Source organism: Camponotus vicinus, unplaced genomic scaffold, assembly GCF_025532165.1.
Source record: "Camponotus vicinus isolate PSW18456_S1 unplaced genomic scaffold, iyCamVici1.0 SCAF_14, whole genome shotgun sequence".
Lineage (NCBI taxonomy): Eukaryota > Metazoa > Arthropoda > Insecta > Hymenoptera > Formicidae > Camponotus > Camponotus vicinus.
Window position 1 is genome coordinate 3,300,055 of NW_028141950.1, and position 23,920 is coordinate 3,323,974.

At 40.0% G+C, this 23,920-nt stretch overlaps 1 protein-coding gene across 7 annotated transcripts in view; it reads right to left on the minus strand.

The window, feature by feature from the left end:
• Stan (protocadherin-like wing polarity protein stan) overlaps positions 1–23,920 on the minus strand; it is a 28,920-nt gene that overhangs the window by 1,853 nt on the left and 3,147 nt on the right. For 4 of the 7 annotated variants that reach the window (XR_014436573.1, XM_083088103.1, XM_083088101.1 and 1 more), the window contains exons 2-16: positions 13,834–14,360; positions 12,821–13,382; positions 12,455–12,732; positions 11,507–12,220; positions 10,483–11,323; positions 8,191–10,397; positions 5,609–6,713; positions 4,751–5,369; positions 4,034–4,400; positions 3,566–3,781; positions 2,805–3,377; positions 2,066–2,492; positions 1,567–1,804; positions 957–1,277; positions 103–685 (exon numbers count right to left, since the gene is read on the minus strand). Coding sequence is in view for 6 of the 7 variants with exons in the window: in XM_083088103.1 (XP_082944229.1) it covers positions 103–685; positions 957–1,277; positions 1,567–1,804; positions 2,066–2,492; positions 2,805–3,377; positions 3,566–3,781; positions 4,034–4,400; positions 4,751–5,369; positions 5,609–6,713; positions 8,191–10,397; positions 10,483–11,323; positions 11,507–12,220; positions 12,455–12,732; positions 12,821–13,382; positions 13,834–14,276 (9,494 nt within the window). In the remaining variant the exon portion in view is untranslated. Of the gene's footprint in view, positions 1–102; positions 686–956; positions 1,278–1,566; positions 1,805–2,065; positions 2,493–2,804; positions 3,378–3,565; positions 3,782–4,033; positions 4,401–4,750; positions 5,370–5,608; positions 6,714–8,190; positions 10,398–10,482; positions 11,324–11,506; positions 12,221–12,454; positions 12,733–12,820; positions 13,383–13,833; positions 14,361–15,814; positions 15,940–19,776; positions 19,796–23,920 lie in introns of those variants that run through there. The other 3 variants (XM_083088104.1, XM_083088102.1, XM_083088105.1) reach the window with 3 other exon arrangements.

Consider the following 23,920-nt stretch of genomic DNA (forward strand, 5'->3'; position numbering starts at 1 on the left):
TCCATCGTACATAAAAGATCTAAACCTTTTACCTTTACTAAAAAAAAGTCCCGATATTCAATTGATAAGTAAATTTCTTCAAAACAAGTCTGATATACTCACTCGGTCTCTGTGATGGTCTGCTCATATTGCTGCTGCTGCTGCTGCCTAAGTGCCGCTAGCTCGTTGCTGTGTTGCAGATCATGGGTCAACGAGCTCGATAATATTCTCCCGCTCATCGGCAAGATGTATTCGGGTGTGTCTTCCAACACCGTCGGGGTACCCATCTTGCCGCGTTTTAGACTACCGTATCTTTCAGAACCGCTGAGATTATCATGCTGCGAGCCATGAAGACTCTGACCTCGTTTCAAACTGCCATAGCGTTGCTCGGAACCGCTTAAGTTCTCGTGATTCGAATTCTGCGAATGATGGCTCATGCTGGACGCCAAGATGCGCGACGACATGGACAGCATATACGGTGTAGGTGACACTGTGTGATCCTCCTCAGCGGTGTACGGGAACAGGTACTTCTCACCCAGATGGTGCACCTTCTCTTCGCCTTCTGAATAATTTTCGTCCGGCTGGCTCTTCTGAGGCGAGCTCATCTCTGGATACGGCAGTGGATTCGGACTCGAGGTCTTGTTCGAAGCCATCTCGTTATCCGACATGGTGCCACCGGACCATTGGCTGCCACGCACATCCATCACTGTAAAGAACATTAATGTTTATCAATCCTCTTTTGTAAACAATTATACAGTTTTATAATGTATTTATATAAGTATTATTATAATAAAACATAGATATAAAAAAAAGTAAAATACTGACAAACGAAAATTATCGCATTAAATTAAATTAAATTTGATAATATTTATTTTTTATTTTCTTATTTTGGAATTATTATTAATTATTAATTATTATTGTTATCTAGACATTCTATTTTTATTTTTAATATAAGCGAATTTGTTAATTAATCTCACCATTTGATGATAAATATGCTTCCGGCAGTTGGGAGCTCCATCGAGGGGCGTAGATGGGTTTGATGTTGGGAAACAACTCGGCATTCGAGCAAAGTATGTTCAAGTGTTCGGCGGGATTGGTGTGAATGTTAGGCAGATAGCTGTGGGCAACATGCTGCTGTGTAGACACTCCCATGTTCCTGTGAGACCTCGACGTGACGTCGTCTTCATCGGAACTGTGCGAACTGGCGAGATCCAAGCTTCTTCCGCCTCCTTCGGCTTGTGAGCCATCGGAATCTGATTCCGATTCTCTGCGCTGGCTTCTCACCTCCGTAGGTTCTGCTGACAATATTGATGTGAAAATATTTGATGCAATATTTTTTTTATTTAATTGGAAATATTAAAATTAGTTTTTTTTGTAATGTTAATTTAAAATAAATCAAAATTAGAAAAAAAACAAATGATATTATATAGTATATAATTTATTAAAATAATATATATTATTTTAATATATATTTTAATTATAAATAAAAATAAATAATAATATTAATATCTCAAAATTTCAAGAATTTTCTAATAAATTTATTTTAATGCATATTTTATAATATTTAATAAATCTCATAAACTGTACCTTGTCGAGAGTGTAACGCTGACCGATGACTCCTGGATGATAAATATGGATCTCGATCGCTGTTGTAGTTGCTCGTGGATGTTGACGTATGTCTCAAGTGTGTATCACTACGGTAAGGGCTTGAACCCGTTTTATTTGTACTTCTTGAAGTTGTGCTGCTCGTGGATACGCCGACGTGAACTCTCCTGCATGCGGATTCGGCTCCGCTATAGGTCGAAGAGTAAGCTAATGCCGAACGCTGAAATATGATCATCATACAAATTGATTACAACTATATAATTTCTTTACAACTATTTGTAAATTTTCATAACTTTTAAAATTATTTTAATAATTAATCTAAATAGAATTTTAAGAAAATTGTTTTCGAATATTTTTAATTTATATTTTTGAGATTTTTTAAATTTTCATCTTTTTTGAAATATAAAATTAAGCATAAATTCAAATTTTTGTTTCAAGTTTCTTTAAGATATAAAACAAAATAAGCTTTAAATCTACATACCGAGTGACCATTCACATTTTGACTGCTACTTCCATTACCCATGCTCCCTTCCAGCAAAGGTGTCTTTTTGCCTATACATCTTAATAAACTTTGATACAAATTTCTTCTCACTCTGCCATTGATGAAGCAATAACCGATCAGGCTGAATGCTGCGTGAATCACAATGGTAACACTCAGCAAATACGATAGAGTCGGCGAGTTTTCGGATGCATTGAGAACCGCCAAGGTCCATGTTGATCCTAACAAGGGTAACGATGCCACGGAGAGCCATAAAAGCGTTCGCAAATTTCCGAAACCCATGATGTGTTCCTTCAAAGTAAAAGCTGCGCGAATGCACATCACGAGAATGCAGAAGTTCACTAACACAGCTGCGCAGACAGGTCCTATTAGTGACCAGATCACGGTCTCGTAGATCGATAGCCAACAACTAGAAAAGCAAGCAAAAATTTATGTATTCAAGATCACATTTAAAAGAATTAAATTTTATTTGAATAGTTGACAATTTAGAAAAAATACTATATTTTACTACAGAAATTATCACAAAATTTTCTTCTATTATTTTATTTTTAATTTAATTCTCTATTATTTTTTAATATTTCTATAATAAAATAATAAAACTTTTAACATATATATTTATGCAACAATAAACTATGGAACTATAATGTACGCAATTTTTTTTATTAAAAAATAGACATCTAAAAATAATTTTTTAAGGAATGAAAGAAAAAGATAAACTTACAAATAGAAATTTCCATATTGATCAGCCCTGACACCGATGGTGAGTCCAACGATGACAGCCGGTAGACCGTATCCCATGGTATAATAAAACCTCATCTGTCCGTGATTCACATCCCTCATCTCTGTCAACATCCGATAGAGATGAACAGAATCAACGAGGGTCCAGGCGAAAGTGCTCAACCAAGCGTAATGCAGTCCTATCGCTGTCAGTTTGCACGTAAACTCATTAGAAATGAGAGGACCCCTGGCTTTGAGTGCGATCAGGTATAGGATTTCCGCGACGAAAACGCACAATACCAGGTTCTTGTGAATACTATTAGAGTTGGTGCCTCCACCGCGAATTAATGCCAAGATCAGGAGAGCGGACAATAATAGCGGCAGAGCGAGCATAAACGCGCTGTAGCTGGTCACATCTTCCAGTAGGGATGGTTCGGGAACGTATTCCAGATCGAGGACGTCCGTTAGTATAGCAAAGGTGGACAATTGCAAGCAGGAACAATTCACGATGGTACCGAATGACAGAGTATTGTCCTCGATTTCCGTTGTGCAGCCCATTCGACTCCATTCGCCGATTCTGAAATTTATCGATAAAAACGAATTATTTTGTGTCAACTTTTGCAGAAATTTTTTATCAAGATAAAGTGAAATTAAATTATATTAAATTAGTTAAATTATTTAAAAACTTTAAAATTATTAAAATTATTTAATAAAAATGTCAACTTCTTGATGTGTATATATAAGAATTTAATTAATTTTTCTTACCCTCTCGCCGTGCTCCAATGAACACACTGTGGATTCGTTCTAGTTTTAAAATCATCGTTCTCGTTGAGCCAAAGTCGAACTTGAACAGGCGACTGCAAAGGGATCCCGGTCAAGGATTCGTAACCGTTGTCTGAAGGAACCAATACCGAGACGGTCATTACAGGCGAGCCAACTGCTACTTCTACACCCCATCTAACTGCGACCGAATCGTCGAATCTGTAATATTAAATATCATCATTAAAAAAATTAATAATCTATTTTCTTAATTCTGCTCGAAATTTAAAATTTTAAAGAGAAATTCTATAAACTTATAAAATTATACAAAAATTATACAAGATGTACAACGTAACATGTACAACTATTTATATTAATATAATTATCATATAATTGATATAAGATTATAATTATTTTTCGAACTCACAAAAATAATTGAAGTAACAACTAATTAATGACAGCAATATCACGTACCTTTGTGGCAAGAGAGCGCCGAGTTCCTTGTACTGTACATAACTCAGTACGGCCTTTCGATTACTTAGGCTATTCTTAACATTCAGTTCGCCCTGCACGAGAGGTTTAATGCCCAGCGTGTTGAGAGGCACTTGGATTTTCGAATGCGGGTCGAATCTGCTGGGATCGGCCATATAATTATTGTACTTTGGAAAGCTGATGGACGGACCAAAATGCGCCGGAGAACTAAGAAAAGCAGAGGTATCGGGAAGAATGACCTTCCGGTCGGCTTCCGAGGGTCTTGCCGTTGATAAGGCAGGATCTTCCTTGTATTCGGCCGTCTCGTAGCCGAAAAGACTCTCCGATGTTACGATGTCTAGACCGAGCACTAAAATACGACGCATATATTTGACGATAAATAAATATCTTTTAAATAACAAAAATTTATGTTTATCGAATAATATAAAAGATAATATATATATTTTTTTGTACGAAAATTGTATAAAACTTATTATTTTTATATTATTTAATTAAACCTAATTATTATGACAAACTAGATTATATGTAAGATATGTTTCACAGCACATTTCAAATTTATTTTCTAAATTAAAAAAAATAAACTACATTTAATGTTCTAAAGAAAATACTGAAATAATAAAAATGCGAAACATAACAAATAGTTTACAAGAATTCGATAACTTTTTTAATAATTCAATTAAGAAGAAATAAATCACTCACCAACGTTACTATCGACCACTTCAAAGGGACTGGTAAACGTATCGTGTTGCGATGCCGTCAGAGTCTTCAAATAATTCGCCATAGCGTTCAGAATCTTATCGGGACTATCTCCGTTGAGTTCTCCTATCTTTTCCCACTTCTCCTTGTACTTGGATCTCAGGATCGCTCCAGCTATGCCAATCAAGTGAGAAACATAATCTTTATCCTGGCTGTGAGTCAAATTCAACCCCACCAGGCTCTCTTCGTAACGTAGCAACGTCACCAACAAAGATTCGGCTACCAAAAGGTCCGCTCCGTACATCTCCCTAGTGATATTCACTGCTCGATGAACATCTTTCGCCATCTTCACAGCCACGTAAGTGTTCAATGTAAGATCCTTGGTCTCCAGAGCTGCGAGCTGATGTCGTTGCTCAATAAAAGCCTCCGAGGTGCAATTGAAGAGATCAGGTAATTGCCAGCCGCCCAATTTGTCGTCACAGGATCTTGAGGCCTTGCCCTCGGCAGTGCCAGGACAATTCTCGATGGCTGTCATTCCGAAGAGAGTCCGTGACCACCACAGACCATCCGAATACGATTTAGGACAACCGTCGTACACTACCTCGCAACCCCTCAGAGTTACCTAAAACATATATAAAATAAATGTTAATATTAATAATCTTGATATATTAAATACTTTTATAAAAAGAGTTTAATATTTTTTTAAATATTATGTTATAAAATAATGCATGATATATAATTAAAATGCATTTTATCAATCTTATAATTAGTTTTGTTCTTTCAATGCGGAAATTTTATCTGGAAGATATTATACAATTCATTAAAATATAATTTTATTACATCGCTATATATTCTCCTCACCTCAGCATAAGGATTCGGACAGTCAGTGCACGCTCGACCGATGACTCCGGTTCGGCAGCGACATTGACCGGTTTCGCTGTCGCAACGTGGCCCGAAGCTGCCGGTCGCGTAACATTCGCAAGGTATGCATTCTTTGCGCCCAGTCGGCTGATAATGGTTCTCCTTGCAGTAACATTCGCCGGTAGTCTTGTTGCAAGCCGGATCGTAGCCTTTAGTCTCGTCGCAGTGGCAGGGGCCGCATACCGGCGTGCCCCACCACGTTGCTGGACAGGGTTGATCGGCTTTGATATCGCAATAATTGCCTGTATACTCTGATGATGTACAATCGCAACGATAACCACGCTTCGACGTAGTTACGTCCTTCAAGCATTCGCCAGTTTGCTTGCACGGGTGTAGGTCGCACACGGGCTCGCACTTGGGCCCAACGTAACCAGCGGAACATACGCATTCGCTGGACTGCCATCGGGACAGGCAGGTTGTAGTGTCTGGATCGCAATTGATTTCGCATTTGGATTTCGATGGGCAACCGATGCTGATGTTCTCCTTCACCGTCGGGCGGTGGAGTAGACTCTGGTTCGATCCAACTCGTATGTTCTGCAAGCAACCGTATAAAGGTTTCAATTGCGAGTCGATAGTCTGATCTGGGCCGCCTACGAGTATTCGACCGACGTAAAGGCCTTGGAGCTTGGCGGGTAGGGGCAGTGTTGTTGGCCGATCGCGGTAGTCGATGTCTAAGGACACGTGGCCGCTCTGCCAGAGGATTTCCAGTCGATGCCATTCGCCGTCGGCGACGTAACTGGTAGTACCAATTACATCTGCGCCGTCTAAGGAGACCACCAGCTTGCCATCTCGAATCTCTAGTAGCACTGAGCTGTTCTGGCCGATTTGGACGCTCATCACGAACGCGTGCTGCTCTCGAGTTCGAAGACTCAGTGCGGTTAGCCAAGGTAACTGAATTGGACGCAGCAGCGGGTTGAAGCTGAGCATGCCATGCCCATGAAACATCCATGGTTGACCGACCTCCTCGTCGCAGGTTGGACCAGCGAACGCGTCCTCGCATTCGCAAAGAAAACCTGCCCATACTTCGCGGCATTTTCCGTTATTTCTGCGCACAAAACGGTCGTTCTTGTTAGTTTTAATGTTCATTGCAATAGAACATTTCAACCTGGATTTAAGTCATCTTAAATTATAAATTATACATGAACAGAAATGATTTTTTCGAGCGAATAAATCATGAATAATAAAACAAGAAATATTAAGAATTAAATAGAAATATTAGTCCAGACAATAAGAGAGTTATTAGTTATATGATTTTATAATTATTTAATTAAAAAACGGAAAAAACAATGTTCAAAATTGCGACGAAAAGAGAGAAAGAAAAACTTTTTCGAACTGTCAAATATTATTTGAAACAGCCATTTATTATGGAAAAAATGGAAATAAAAATAATGTAAAAAAAGGAACCCGTAGATCCTTCGTTTATAATCACTTACCGTCGATTAAAATTATCGGAAAAAATCAAGGTGTTCGATAAAAAAATAAAAAGTCGAAAATTATCAAATCAGAGATTAAGTGTCAAAGAGGCAGCGCAATTATATACCTGTAGCAGAAATAAAATAAATGAGCCAGATACCGAAAAGAGATTAAATATAAAATAAATGTGAAAATGTCAAGCGGTATAAATAAATTTACTTACTAGTGTCATTTCTTTTTTACTTTACGTACTATAAATTAAGCATTATAAATGATATTAAAAAAATTTCGGTATTTTTAAATAATAAAATTATCCACAACGAGAACGAAAGACGCAGGCAGACATGTCTACCTGCGCTTCCGAAACTCTCAATAAAAACTAAATCAACCGACAGCCGAAAGCCAGCAGGTCACACAAGTAAACACAAAAACCGTGAACACAATAGTGCGAAAAGAAATAATACAATGTAGTTATGTGTAATATAATATAGTTATGGTTTCCTCAGTTATTATAAATATGACATTGCTTTAGCAGTAATAAATTAATTTTGTAACCTAATGTGTGTACATTTTTTTATATCTATTGTATTAAAATTTTTCTATTTCATTCTCAATATTTTTTCTTTTTATATTACTTTGACTTATTCGATTGAAAAATTGTTGCTTATTTTTATTCAAAATTTATGATTAAAGATGACTTGAGAATACATATTAAAACATTCGTTATTATAAAATCTATTTTATATATCAAGATTAATATATATATATATATATATATATATATATATATATATATATATATAAATGCACGAATTTTATATTAGTTTGTTCTTTGATCTAACTCCTCAAAAAAATTAATTTTATCAGTATTAATTGTATAATAAAATATCGCCTTCACAATTTGTTTCAAATCAATACATTTTTTTTATTACCAAAAATTTAATATAAAATATGTAAAAATTACGTTATAAATTAGAATAATTTCTGATAATCATTTTTAATGAAAGAAATCAAACATCTTTAAAAAAAATTTATAGAAACAAATCAAGAGAAGTCGATACTGATTTTTTAAATTTTAATTTTGCACAAATGATTTTGTCAATTATTACCTGCAGGGAGATGAGGCACAAAAGGCGGCTTTCTCAGGACAACCCGCATGGGTTCCATTGTCTGCCACGAAGGAATTCAAGTCGACGAAAGTGTGATCGATGTAGAGATCACTGATACATCCGACGTAGTCCTTGTTGCGAATTTGAAAGTTGGAAGGGATCGCCGGTAGACCGCCAAGTTGCAACGGTCCGGTTAGATCTAAGAATCTGTGGCAGGTCTCGGTAACGAGTCCACAGCGTTCCTCGAGAATTCTTTCGCTCCTGCCGGCGCAGTTCCACTTCGGTCCCAGCCTCTCGCCGTGTTCCAGAGCGAGTGCGATGTCGCAGTCATCCAGGGACACTGTCACTGTTCGATTGATGTAGGAGACCTCGACCTCATGCCATTGTCCATCTGAGACTCCACCGAGAATGCCCGCCGTAGCCCGACTTACCTCGTCACCGAGAGAGAAGCTAAATTGCACTTTCGAGTCCACGATCTCCAGAGCGATAAAGTCATGACGTTCGTTGTACCTGCCGTTGTAGAGTAAGAGACCGTCGGTCAGCTCGGTGGCAAACTTTAGTCTCAGATGGAGGCGATGACGTTGTCTGAGAGAAGCGAAGGTGAGAAACGTTGCCGGACCAAAGCTGCGCGCTCTAAGCTCGCAAAATGGTGTCACGTTTTCGAACGCGGTTATGGGGCAATCCTCGCAGATGAAACCGCCGGTATTTTTAAGAGTAGTGCATCGAGAGCCGCCCTTGCAAATATCAGGCGTCGAGCAAACGTCGTGGTCTAGCGAGATCTCGCAGTTCTCGCCGGTAAAGCCAGGCTGGCAGATGCACGAATATCCATTTTCTCGTCTATAACAAGTGCCACCGTTCGCGCATGGATTTGAGTAGCACAGGTTCACCTCGGTGTCGCACATATACGCTTCGCGGCTGCCGGTGAAGCCGCGGCCGCATCGGCAAGCGAACGTTGTCACTGGATAGATGGGCCGAAAGAGAACTGTATCGCTGCTGGCAAAACCGGACGCGTTGCCGAACTTTAATACTGTCAGGCACTCTTCGAAATTTAGACAAGGTTCTCTAACGCAAAGATTGTCGTCGAAGGGTAAAACTGTGACTGTCGCCAATCTCGCTAAGATACCACGATTTAGATAGACCCGTTCTTGAAGAAACTGCGGACTGTAAAACTCATCGATTGTACCGGGCTCTACTCTGCGCGCCGAAAAACTCACGTTCAAGATCTTGGCGTGTACGTTTGCATCTTCCTGAATGCTGAAGAGAAAGATGTTTTCGCGAGGGCACGGAATGATGGCTGCCAGGCCATCCAGGAAATAACCCAGAAGAGGACTCAGAAACGCTTCCACCGTCATATCGTCCAGTCTCACTGTAATCGAGTTCAACAGCATCTCATCGGTGATCAAACGCACCGACAATGTCATCGTGGCTTTCGCTTCGTTGATGCCATCCGTCACGGCGACTTCCATGGTCGCCACTCGTGGAACGTTGGTGTTGAGTTGTGGCGATAGTCGAATCTCGCCGGTGGTTTTATTGAGATCGATCAGATTTGCATTGTTACCGGCGAGGATGCTGTAGACTAGATTGTCAGTGACGTCAGCATCCACCGCCGGTATACGGCCAATCGGCGCGGTCGGGAAGAAATCTTTGAAGTTGTTGAAGATGATCTGGAAATCCTTGAGCACCGGCGCATTATCGTTTACGTCAGTCACTAGAATGTGCACCAGCGCATCGGAGCGTAACGGCGACGATGCAGCGCGCACTATAAGTTCGAATTTCTTCTTCGGCGATTCATAATCTAATTCTTCGAGAGTAATAAGTTCTGCCCGATCGGCTCCCTGTCGGATATGCAAGGTAAAACTGTTTATGTCTTCGCCTCCGATGATACTATAATGCACTACTGCGTTTTGACCCTCGTCCGGATCATGAGCATAGATTTCGCCGACGGTCGAGCCGATTGGCGAGTTCTCAGCGATATAAAGGATGATCTTGTCACTTTCGAAGGCGGGGGGCGAATCATTGATGTCCTCGATCTTGACAATGACCGGAACGACGGATGAAAGCGCGGGTGAACCGCGATCTATGGCAGCGGCTTTCAGCGTATAACGCGCAACCGATTCTCGATCCAACGGCTTCGCGGTTCTAACGATACCTGTCATAGAATCAATTGCGAATGCACCGTCGCCGTCGTCCTCTAAAGCATACCTTACCTGGAATATTTATTGGATTCATTAGACTCAAGAGAAGAACATTAAATCATTTAGCATCTTTTATTTTTACAAAAATTGTACTCACCCGGCCATTGAGATCAGTATCTGCATCGGTCGCCGCAATCCTGACTACACTAGTGCCTACTAAAACATCTTCAGGAATCGATCCGAGATACTGCGGCGCCTCAAAGACCGGCGCATTATCATTCACGTCCGTAACAGAAATCTCCACATCGGTTGTATCCGACAACGGCGGTATCCCGCCGTCTCTGGCAGTTACTGTCAACAAGTACGATGGTATTAGTTCGCGATCGAGCGCTTTAGTCGTCGTGATCGCTCCGGTCTGCGGATTGATGGTGAACTCGTTAATCGTCTGTTCTCCATTATCAGTGGCCAGGCTGTAAGTGATCTGGGCATTCTTGCCAACGTCAGAATCAGTGGCACTAACCACCAGGACAGTCACACCGACCGGCGCATCTTCGAAGACCGAGACCGAGTATGGCGCATTCTCGAACACTGGTGAGAAGTTGTTGGCGTCGGATACGTTGACATAGACCAGGGCGGTGTCGGTGCGGCCGCCGCTGTCCGAAGCTGTCACCGTCAGCACGAATCGCTTTTCTTGCTTGTAGTCGAGCGGCTGAGCGACAGTGATGAGACCGCGGCCGTTTTGCGACGCGATGGAGAAACGCCCGCGCGTGTTACCGCCCGTAATCTCGTAGTGGATCCTGGCATCCTCGTCCGGATCAGTAGCAGTCACTGAGGCGACCGGAGTGCCCGGCGGATCGTCTTCGGATATTACAGCCTCGTAGTTCTTCGGCTCGAAGTAAGGATCGTTATCGTTCACATCAGTCACCGTGAAAATCACCGTCGCACTCGCGGACTTTGGTTCCTCGCCAGAGTCCATCGCGATTACGATAAATTGGTATCTAATATAAAAGATTTCGCGTGACAAAATTTATTTTTATTACTATTATAATAAATCATTTTTCGATTACTTTAAATATTTTTTATAAACTTGCTATAAATTATACGATAGTTTTTTATATTATAATCTTTTTTACTTTGACTATTTATTATCTATTGTAATAATTAACGAGAGAAATTAATACCTCGAGCACTGTTCGCGGTCCAATTGCTTCGTCGTGTAGATCCATCCAGTCTCTGCGTTCACAGTGATGGGAAAGTTTTCTGTGGAGGCCCCAGTGAAGTCTCGTGCACCGATATTATATTTGATAAGTGCGTTGTTACCCTCGTCAGCATCGTACGCTTGCACTCTCAGCACCGAGTAGCCTAACGGCACGTTTTCTGACACTGATTCTTGAAAGTGACTTGTGTAGAATCGCGGTGCGTTATCGTTCACGTCTTTGACCATCACCAGCAACTGAGTAGTGTTGGATCGAGCGGGTGAGCCGCCATCCTGAGCGCGTATGACGATTTTATAGTTCCTGATAGATTCGTAGTCGAGAGGCTTGACCAAAGCGACGTCACCGCTCATCGAGTCGATGGAGAATGTGTTTTGCGTGTTGCCGCCGATGATGGCATAGCGGACAGCCGCATTAGCGCCGGCATCCGCGTCCGTCGCCCGGATGCGAGCCACCACCGGATTACTCGTGTAGTCCAGATCCTCCGATACCGACGCCGAATACGTGCGTTCAGTGAACTGTGGATAGTTGTCGTTGTCATCCAGCACGCGCACCATCAGAGTTGCGTTCGCGCTTCGTCGCGTTGAAGGTGGTGTCGCTTGATCGGTAACGCTGAGTACCACTGTATAGACTTCGATCACCTCGCGATCGAGCGGAGTCCGCGTGGTTATCACACCAGATCTGAAGACAAATGAAGATTATTGTTTTACTGAGCAAACATGTACGAAATTAAATTTGGTCTTATGAGAAATTTTCTTGCAAAATCTTCTATGGATAAATAGATAAAATATTATTCTCTGTATACAGTATTTTTTTATTATATAAAATATATCGCGATATAAATATAATTTTCTTAGACTTCAAAGGGTTTGAAGAAAGAAAAGGATAACAAGATTATATCTGAATCTTGCTGACCTTGAATCGATTCTGAAAGTTGCCGCGTCCTCCGTATGCGTAGTAGTATCACCTGCCGTGGTAGAAATGATACAATACTCCACTTCGGCATTTCTACCGGTATCCTGATCCGTGGCTTTAACTGTAACCACAGTGGAGCCCACGGGGACACCCTCTCGCACCGTCGCGTCATATTCTGACCACTCAAAACTGGGCGTATGATCGTTCGCATCCAATACATTGACCTGGAGAGTCGTCGTACCGGTTCTCGGTGGAAACGAATCATCCACTGCTAATACCTATAAAAAGTATAGAAACTTATTTCTGCAATTTATATATTTCTTGTGTTAAAATTATCTTCTTCAATTTCGTGACTTTGGTACATACTCGGAAGTAGTGCACGTCGACATTCTCTCTGTCCAGTCTGTCATGAGTGGTCACTCTTCCGGTCACTGGATCGAGAGCTAATAGCGCTTGCGATCTCGCATCAATCAGCGAATTCATGGAATATCGCACGGCGCCGTTTTCAGGATCTCTAGCTCTTACTGTAGTCACGTACACCCCCTTTTCTTTCTCCTCTTCAACGGCAGCTACATAGAGAGGTTGCTCGAAGTACGGCGACTGGTTTTTCAACTCACGCCTCACTCTTCTACCCAGATCGCTGTCGTCTAGTTGACGATGATGGAACACAATCTTCAGCCGATGCTCGGCGTCGGTCAGACGCGAATCACCGGAGCAACGTAGATTCATGCTGACCGAGACTTTCCATAATGGATCCACCAAGCATTGCTCGGTGGCGGAGACCAAATCTCCAGCGGCGCCCTCCACGAGAAATCTGGGATCCGCCACTCCACCCCATCTGGTCTCGCATTCCTTCAGGGCCGTCTGTGGTAGGAAATCGCGAAGAGCTGCCACTAGTTGAGATGTTCGCAGACACACTTCAGTAAACCTGTTCATGCAGTTAAATCTTTAGTTATAAATTTTAAATTAAAATACTGCTTCAATGTATCTCGACTGCAAATTATTTTACTTTAATCGAAGAAAAAATGTTCATAACTTAATTGCTATGGTTAATATGTTTATGGTTATCCTGACCACTTTACATTTTTGTTGCAGAATTGATATATATTTATACATGCGTATAGATATAATCATAAAAAAATAATATTTATATCTTGAATCAAACCAATTAATAAAGCTTATGATTAATATGTTTACGATCATTACTGGTTACTATACTTCCTTCTCAAGTCTTCTTTTTGTCGTAAACAGTTTCTTCATATACATATAAAAAATCTCACCGCATATCTTGAAGTGAACCAATTAAGCTCGAATATTACAAGTCGCTAACTCAATTGACGTGTACATTTTTTTTATCTAAAAGTGAAATCTAAGCCAACCTTTCGGTGCTGGGCATCGCGTAAGAGGCCAGAGTCTCCGCCATCCAGCCTCTGGTAGCTGCCAGGTCGCGATTCTCCCCGCCGCATCCGGTGATCAGGATCCTCAGCGGCAGACTGTAGTAGTCGATGGTGGGCCTACCGAGGCGGGAGCTCGTCGAGTCGACGTAGAAGGTAAAGACGCGCGGATACTGGAGTCCGTCGCAGCTCAGCGTCCTCGCCAGGGTCACGCGACCCGAGTGCGGATGCACTTTGAGGAGCTTCCGGGCGAACCAGGCGGTGCGTTCGCTCGAAGCCTCGTATTTCCGCCGACCGCCCAGCTGCGGCACCCCGGCCTCGAAGACGACGGCGCCGACGGGCGTGCTGGACGGCAGCACCGCCAGGTAACCGTCGCCCAGCGTCCAGACGGTCGTCAGGATCAGCAACGTCCATCCCCACCGCGCCATCCTGGCCGCTGGCACTTAATCCACGCGATCCTGCAGTCTGCTCTGTCCTCTCCCTGACGCCTGTTCCGTTGCGTCAGGATCCATCTGCGGAAGGATAAATCGATGTCAAATTCTCTATTAACGAGAGATCAATGAATTTAAATTCGTTTGAGAATTTATCATCGCGATTAAAATTGACAGACGTAATTAATAATCTTGTTCCTTATGGCTGTAAGTATAAACTAAATTTTTTAATAATAAGAATATATTGGAGCAATGTCAATATATATTGGAAATAAAAAAGGATAAGATGATAAAAAAATATATGAAAAATTTATTTAATTAATTTATTGGTTTTCATATATTTTATATTTTTATCATCTTATTCTTTATCTTCTTATCCCGAATGATAAATTATTTTAATAGAATTAATTTGTTATTTTTAATATATTTTTATTATTTATTTTACTTATTATATATTATTTATTATATTTTATTATTATTTTAAATTAATAAAATAATATATATATATATATTCTTTCTAATTGGAATATAAAATTCAATTTTTCAAAACAAACACATGTCTACACATGTAACTTCAAATAAAATTAAAAATAATATTTTATTTTAATATCTGTGTCGCTTTTTTCACATTAATATAAAATGGCAATGATGATTAGAAACGCAATGAATACAATTAAAAATTCAATATTGCTTGGCGAAAGCCATGTTGAATTGTGGAACTAATAGAATCATGGATGGAACAAAGAAGGCCTCAATTCGCTTGAAACAGAAAAGGTAAATTTCTCATTTTATTAGCACGGCGAGGATAATCTTGTCGCTAGTTTAATATAAGCAGCTTCGAGATGACAGTTCTTCGAGCTCCTTAAGACGTTAAATAAGAACAAGAAGGAGATGATAGTAATCGGGGGAGGCGAGTGGAAGCGTGTAATCCCACGTGGATCTCTTCTCATCCTCTCTTCTCGCGCGTTCAACTCGATCCGAGAAAACGCTCGGATCTCCGATATAAGGACAAGAGGCCGAGAGTCTCGTTCTTTCTGTCGCTTCGCGGGTTTAATCGCTCTCTCGACCGAGTACCCGTAATCGTTGAACAGCGATTTTCGAGATGCACGAGTCTCTCCCCTTCTCGTCTTGAGAATAGCGACCTTTCTGCCATAGTGCGGCGCGCAAAACGTGGGAAACCAACTACTTCCGGCCGTGCCCTCGGCGCGAAGAGACGCTGAAAACACCGGCTCACGTCGTCGTGAGATTCTTTGACCTGCCCCCTTACGTTACACGCGTGTTCACTCACGCGCTTACATCGCGCCTCGAATCGCCACGAAAGTACATAACTTCCCTCGATCGCGTTTCTTCACGCTCGGCTTCCGCGCGCGATCGCGAGAAAGCGATCGCGAGCAACGGGATCCATTAGAGAAGAAACTCGTAAAAATTTCTCTGATCGGAAGAACCGTACGAACGAGAGAGATTCTTGTTAATTCAATTCGAATTCCACTAAGCGCAGCCTAATTAGATATCGCGTTATTGTAAGCCTCATTTACCGTTTTCGTTACACTGCATACGGTCCGAGAATCTCCAAGATGTGTAATGTTCGAGTAAAGTACGAACGTTAATGGGCGTCCTTGACATCTAACTTTGCGGAACAATGGCGGTTATAATATGCAGGAATGCGACGTCCGCTGTCACGCTCCGGAGAAACGGAAGATCTCTATCTTCAATTTATCATGATCCTCGTTGCACATCTGCCTGCTTATATACGCAAAACAAATCTCATTCTACTCTTTTAGAGATATGATTCTTTTGTTGAAAATAACATGATAATTTCTTTAATTATAACAATTTTTGCATTGTTTGAGAAAAAATTTCTCTCTCGTTACATTATTCAGTTCAGCTTAGCTTTATATTTTCAACAGATGAAAAATAATTCATTTTATCGCTTAAAACATGCCAAGTTGTGCAAATTTTTAGTAAGAATTTTCCGGTGAAATAAACATGACATCCTTCCATTCGATGCTAATAAAAGAGAATGATCATGAGAAGGATACGGAAATATCGCTTGTTATTTTATTCGTCGTAGATATAACACGAAATAAAATTTAATATTTAATTTAATTTAGGAGATTCGATTCTGAAAGCTTTCAATTTCGGAGCAAGAATTCTTTCTAAAGAGATAATCGTAAAAAAATCTCCACTCATTGCGCGCGAATAATTGCGACAAAAAAAAACCGATGGAAGAATCGAACGCGAGGAAAAAAAAACGGAAGAGAAATCGTACATGGAAGGTGCCGTTAGATTTTTTGAATGCGGCATTTAAGATGTCTCAATCAGAAGAGGTTTGACGTAAGACTTCCAAACGAGGAGCAGCGCTCGTTGACGTTCGCACAATAAACACAAGCAGGCTGATTCATGTACTCGTCGCGACTCTCGAGACTCGATTTTGTATCGCGTCTTTTGATCCATGACTCCGGTAACAGGTATCCGCAAACCGCATCTCGTTTGAATCGATTTGCTGCTACCGGGTACGGGATGTTAACGCGACGACTTTTTAAGCCCGCCGCGACGAGGAAATGTTTCCCTGAGAAAATGATTCGCCGTTTGATCGATTATGTACAGACGATTGAACTTTTTAGACCGCAAACTGGGCAAGAAATTTAAAAAATGCTTTTTTATATAATATATACATAATCTTTTCGATATAAAATGTGCATAAAATTTAATTAATTATCTCATAAGCTAATATAATATTTAAAAATCAATTTTACATTTGTACATGTTAATTGTTGATAATTCATTTTAAAAATAAAAAGAAAGATAAAAATAAGAGATTATAATTTTTATTTTTATAATCGTAATGTGTAGATTAGACTTTGTGAGATATACACAAGAGCAGTATCTTCCTTTTAAAATCGTAGCTTTAAGACGATTTGAAAATAAGCTCCTCTCTAACTGTCAATTCAATTTCGAATTACGCCACCGACTAATCTCTCTATTGAACGCCGTTAAATCCAACGTAAGCGCGAGAGATGGAATATTCAAATGGCGAAATTGTGCGTGCAGAAACTCGCGTGTAGCCGAGAAACTTTAGTCCGCGCGACGATGCATAGCCACAATCCAAGATGCATCCGCCACCACGGATGCATCCACCTTACCGCGAGATTATTCCGCTCGGCCGATCTCCCGAGATCGTGGCGGCTAGAATCGATCGTTCGTGCCGAGGGCCCGATATTTACCTCGCCACGTACAAGTCGTCCTCTTGGTCGCCCGAGGGCATCTAGCCCGATCCGGTTCTCGCCAATCCGCACGAACCAATCGAACCCGGGGCCCCCGTCGCGACGGTTGGAGGTCTTATCCTCGCGAGAAACGAGAGAGACAGAGAGAGAGAAGCAGGAACGCCATGTTAAATTATACGTTCGACGACTCGAGTTTTCCGCTTGAAAATCGAGACATCTTCAAGTAATATTAACTTAGATTTAAAGTCGAAGAGAATCTCTCATCGTCGCGCAGGTAAAAGATATTACAATTATTGAGATAAGAATAAATTTCCTTACCAAGCGACAAGAGAAGGGAGATAAAATCCTAACGTTATATAAGACTCGTTTATCTAAATTATGTAGTGATCTACAAAACGATGGTTTCCTGTACCATTAATTTTTCGCTAGATTTTCGAAAAGCCTTCATAGACGCATTTCTGTGATTGTCTTTCGTTAAAGGCTTCCTGATAATGTTATATCTCCGTGAAATATTAAAATAAAATAAATTAATTCTAAAAAAAAAATAAAATTAATTAATTCTAAAATAATAAAATAAATTAATATATTATAAATAAATAAATAAAATAAAATAAATTATATAAATAAATAAATAATTAATAATACAAAATTAATAAAATAAATTAAAATGCGGAAATTTTCGTGGCTTTCAAAAAAGAGTTTCGGCCGTTCACCCTTCTTGTCTAATTTTAAAGTCTAATAATTATTTGTGCGCGACAGGAATCTCATTCATATATAATTCCGATGATAATTTTACGATCGAAAATAAAGTTTTATTCCGATGAATAAATTCTCTCGAGATAAGCGAAGGACGATTTCTCCGATGTTTTGGGTAAAATGTACACGCAAAGTTATCTTAATCGCGAGGGTAGGTTTTTTCAGGTCGTCCCGAAGGATGGGTTATTTCGTTATTAAATGAAGCTGACGGTCCACTGTTGGAACTATTAATTATTTTGAGAGGAGAGTTCCGAGACTCTCGCCCTCTCGATCTCTGGAATCCGGTCCCGACAATTATCTCGTGTCTTCCCTCGCGGATGCTCTTCAGGGCCCTCGACAGGCCCCGAAACGCTTGTATCGGTCAAACGCTGTTTCGGTGAAATAATCGCAACCTGTTATCTCGATCAAAATTACTGGCGGAAGAAAACGGCGCGATTTCACTCTTTTAATAGAGACATATAAGTGACCGTTCTTACGGACATTTATGCGATTGCCGGAGTCGCCGAGACTAAGACTACCGAAGATACTTGGCCCATAAGAGCCCATAAGAGCCCATAAAAGCTTCGACATCGTTCCCTAATCGGCTCCCTCTCGAAATCGACTAGACTTTTATTACGAAATCTATAAATCTATAAATTTTATGATCTTAGAAAATATTTTACTTCTATTTTAATTCTAATTTTTTTAATCGAATATCTTTGAGATGTATTTTATAGAAATATTTTATAACTGAGTTTCTTTTTAGGTATTGAAAACTGTCGAATCTCCGCTTCTGAAAATTTTATCGCCATTCTTTAATCAGCTATTTTTAAAACAATTTAGCTAAACTTTTACCATGTACAACATATTTATGGAAAATAAAATTACAAAATTAATCTCCATATTCAAATTAAAAAATCATGTAAAAATAAATGTCATGCCACAGAAAAATTTTGTAAATTGTGAAAAGAATATTTTATTTAAAAATAAATATAAAATAAATTTAGAAAATGTATTGTTGTTACATATTCAGAACATTATTAAAATTTCGCTTTCTAAAATTCTGTCACTTTTCCTCTCATTCTTTTTTAAAGCAGGATCTTAAATATACATATATGAGACATCCTACAGAGAAATACAAATCATCTATTTGTACGTATCTGAAATTGAGAACGTATAAACAACCATTATGAAGAACCTTGGTAGAGGAACCCCGCTGTTTCCACGACTCCGAAGAAATCGGTTCCGTTACGCGGAGAGAGAAGAGAGAGAGGAGTAGGATAGTAAGATACAGTTCGATATCATTCGATAGAAACTCATCGAACGATCACAGATTTATGGATCGGAATACCTTCTACCGTGGAATGCGACGCGGAAGCTGTCGGAGCGCGTATCCTCTCGAAGAGACAACCTCCTCTCGCACATGACGAATCTCGCGTTCCTCGATTAACGATATATTCTCGCGAAGGACACAGACACACGCCCTTCCCGGATCGAAATTTCGTCGCTCTCGAAGTTATATATCCCATGTAATATACCTTGGTGAACGCAACCTCGTGTTGCAGGCCTTCGTTCGGGCCGCATCTCATTATGGTTACGCGAACGAAACGGGCGGGCAAGGCAAGGATCGGTAAGAATCGGCCCGGTGATTATTTCGACGAAGAAAAAGTCCCGGGCGACTCTGATGAATCGCCAGAGGCGTCCTCCTCCTGGAGGCCGATGTCAGCGACTCTTTCCTCTTCTCCTTCTCCCTCTCATCTTCGTTTGCCCTTCTCTCCTTTTCTCTTTCTCCCTCTCTCGTTCTCTGTTTTTCTTCTCCTGCCAACTTTCTTCTGCAACCACCGGCTGGGCTGGTCCGATAAACGCGAACACGCGAGGGACGGCCCAGCCGCGCGGCTATTACAATAACCGGTGTAGGTACGCGGTTCCTGCTCAAGGTTGCGACGCGAGCGATCCTCGAGAAGAGGAAAGGAGAGGAGAGAAGAGGAGACTCTCGAGGATTTCCATTCTTTCGACGAGGGTTCTCCTTGGACGAGCGAGTTTAGCGAGTGAATGGAGCGCGTTAGAAATTAAGCGATGCTGAAGAGAAAAAGGTCTTGGGAGCATCACGTAATCTGGCGCACTGCTGCACTTGACGCGTCGCTTGTGTGTCATGTATCGCGTCGGAATGCGTAATATTAGTTTTCTGGAATTTGTCTCGGAGATTATGATGGACGGTTTTAAATAATGGCGGAGAAAATATGTATGACGTCGAGGAAAAGAAGAGAAGAAAAAGTGTGACAATTTTTAAAATCACCCTCGATGCATTTTGAAAGTTCGTAAAAAAAATATACAAGTCTTCTTGGATTTTATTTTTCATTTCTATTTACATTATAATTACGATCGATATAGGAGATATGCGCGAGAGAGTAGAAGAAAAAAGTGAAAATATTCTGTCTCGAGAGAGAGAGAGTCACGCGATCGAGCGTGTTGGCGTATCAAATACGTCGCTTACTCATTTATTCAATTTGTTGAATCATGTAAATCAGTGTTAATTGCCTTTTCTCACTTTTTACACGTTAAATAATTTGTCACTGAATCATTGCGTTTGATTTCGAATAAATCCAGATTACTTTAACTCCAACATTTTCTACGATTATTCATTTTCTTCGAATAAATCCAGGTTACTTTAACTACTCGAATATTTTCCGCGATTATTTATTTTCTTCGAATAAATCCAGATTACCTTAACTACTCGAATATTTTCTACGATTATTCATTTTCTTCGAAATCGACCTGCGTGTTCGGATTCACTTTGTGGCTTTAATTAAGGCAGAATCGCGAGGATTTTCCAGCTGCGATCATTCGGCTTCCAGCAGCGAAGCTAATTCGCCGACTTTGCTGAGCGTTGCTCCGTTCATCGGAGTAGAAAACGTGCGAATGACGGCGAGGAAAAAGGGGGCAAGGAAAAAGAACGACGTGATCGAGGCATGCGATGAGCGTCGCGGTCTCTTCGCGGATATTCGCGGAGAGATCTCCTTATTTCTTCCACAATGCGGACCGTTATACGCGCGAACGCGAAACCATATTCGCGTAACGGTGAGGTCGGGTCGAAGAAAAGGGAGACAAAGAGAAAATATTCCGCGCTATTCCGCTCGCGCTTCTTGCGTAGATAGCCAGGTAGAAAATAGGCGCGTCATCGCGGATTTACCTGGATAAGGATGAACGAACCGCGGGGTCCCTCGAGATCACGATTAGAGTAACATCTGTTCTCTATCTTCTGCGCGTTACTTCGTTAAACTCTGTGTTTCTTATAATTTCTTAAATATAATTATATGCAAAAAAAATTTTATTCGTATACAAAGATATGTTTATCTTCGCAATCAATCTCATTGGAATTGGAAATTAATCGGAATTTATAGACGATATAGATAAAGTATCTCTGTGATATGATTGTCGAAGAATTTTTATATTCCTCGGAAGGAGAGAAACTGGTTTTTTTATTGCCATCTATTAAAAACCCGATGATGTTTTCCGATCAAATCGACAAGATCTATGCGTACGGATATACCATTTCGATCCGTATCGAGAGGATCGGCGATCTCTCCTGCGGTCGAAAGAGCCGCGGGTTCCCAAAGCGCCGCGCATTGCAACGAAGATGCCGGGCGTGGATAAGGACTCGACGGAAGAGAGCCCTCGATTTTATGGAACCTGTTCCCACCGTGAGTAACCGTGCGCGTCCCCTCGCCAACGGATTTACTTGGACGCATACGCTTTATGCGTATACGCTTCACGCTCCTGCGCGCGGAGCCTGCTCGTAAATTAACGTCGTTCGCTCCTATAACGACCGACTGAACCGGGAAATCCGAAAATCCGACGACAGTGTCTCAATTAAAGACACTGCACGTATCAATCGCGCGTCGAAATCTGAATGAATTTAAGATCGGAATATATATTGTACAGAGAATTTTGGAGTTGATTTTATGTTCCCTCAAGGAAAATATAAAAAAGATCATTATTTTTCTGCATCCTAAAAACTTTTCAATATAATTCAAATAGAATTCAGCAACGTGAGATTATACATGGATTTAAATTAGAATTTTATATAAGAAAAGTCGAGAGACAAAATTTACTACATGTTCAATATGTTAATTACGTCTTGCTTCCTATCATCATTGTTACTATCAAGATAACGGATTTCTTATACTTCTTGTTTCTTACACAAAATAAAATATAATATAAAAAATAGAATAGAATGTAATATAAACAAATATAAAATGAATGCAATATAAAAAAAATATAAAATGAATGTAATATAAAAAAATTAAAAAATGGAAATATAAAAAAATCGTCTCACATTAATGCAAAATCAATTTTTAGGAGGGAGAGGAAGACGTGCGATTGTCACGTTGTAAAGTTAAAAATAAAATGAGGACGAATACTCGTATGAGAGATCTTTCTCTCGACGAGAATCGACAAAACTTTCGTAACGAGGGCTGCCGACGCGATGCGAGATAAAAGGGGGCGAGAAAGAGAGAGGTCAGCAGCCGCCCCCTTTCGCTTCGCTCGTTCTCTCTCTCGGACAAGGGGTGAGTGACTCACGTTCCACCGGCCTCGACGTCGGGACGCGAACGCCTACCCTCCAAATATTGATTCGCTCGCCCGAGGAACGCACGCGTCGCAACGGGAGACTTTCTCCGCGACGCTTTCGTTATAGCACCCTTCGTTCTAGGTCTTCCACGAGTCCAATTTCCCTCGGGAGACGTAGAGCGTCTCTTCTCGAGGCGAAATCTTCTCGCGAAAACGCTTTATGGTTTTTCTCTTTCTCCTTTTCCGAAATTAAAAGGAGATTTCGGTTAATTAAAGGGATACCAATAGAAATGAAGTAAATCAAATTAATAGTTTTTGTAGCTATTGTTTAAATGTAATGTCGTATTTTAATATCTTGAGGTAAACTTATTCTACTCTAAAAAAATCAGCGAGACATTTTATTAAATATATTGCAATTTTTTATTATTCAGATGTGGACATCTTATTTATTGTAAATTAAAGGTAAAGCGTGATTTAAATGCCCAAGATTTATGTTTTTGTACTTTTCAATGTATCATCTATTGCTCGTTAAGATGAATGTAATTTAGATAATACATGTGTAAAAAAAGTTTTTCTTCTAATAACAACGGAATAATAAAAAAAATATCACATTAAAGTTCTTTCTACTTTGCAATGATAATATTCGTGAAATGAAAATATAAAACTTTATGCTTCTTTCTAAGCATTTATCGAATAAAAGTATCCTTTTAACTATAATAAATACTATAATAAACTATAATAACTTTTACTATTACTTCTTTCTTTAGTTAATTATATTTTTAATTTTTCTTTTTAAAATTTAGAACAATTTTTAACTTTTATTTTCTCTTTTTTTTCTTTTAGAATTTAGAATATAATAGATGATAATAGATGATACATTTGTTTCAAATTCAAATTATTGAAATATATGCGAGAGTAATAACATAAACAAAACAAACTTCTCCTTCCAACATGGGAGAAAATAAAATAATCTTCAAAATTTATATCTCTATTTTATAAAGGACGCGCCAATCACTCGCATATTTTTTCTTGATGCGATTTGCGTTCTTGGATTTATAATATTCTTCTACAACTCGCTTCTGATTGATATACAGTACATATTATCGATTGACA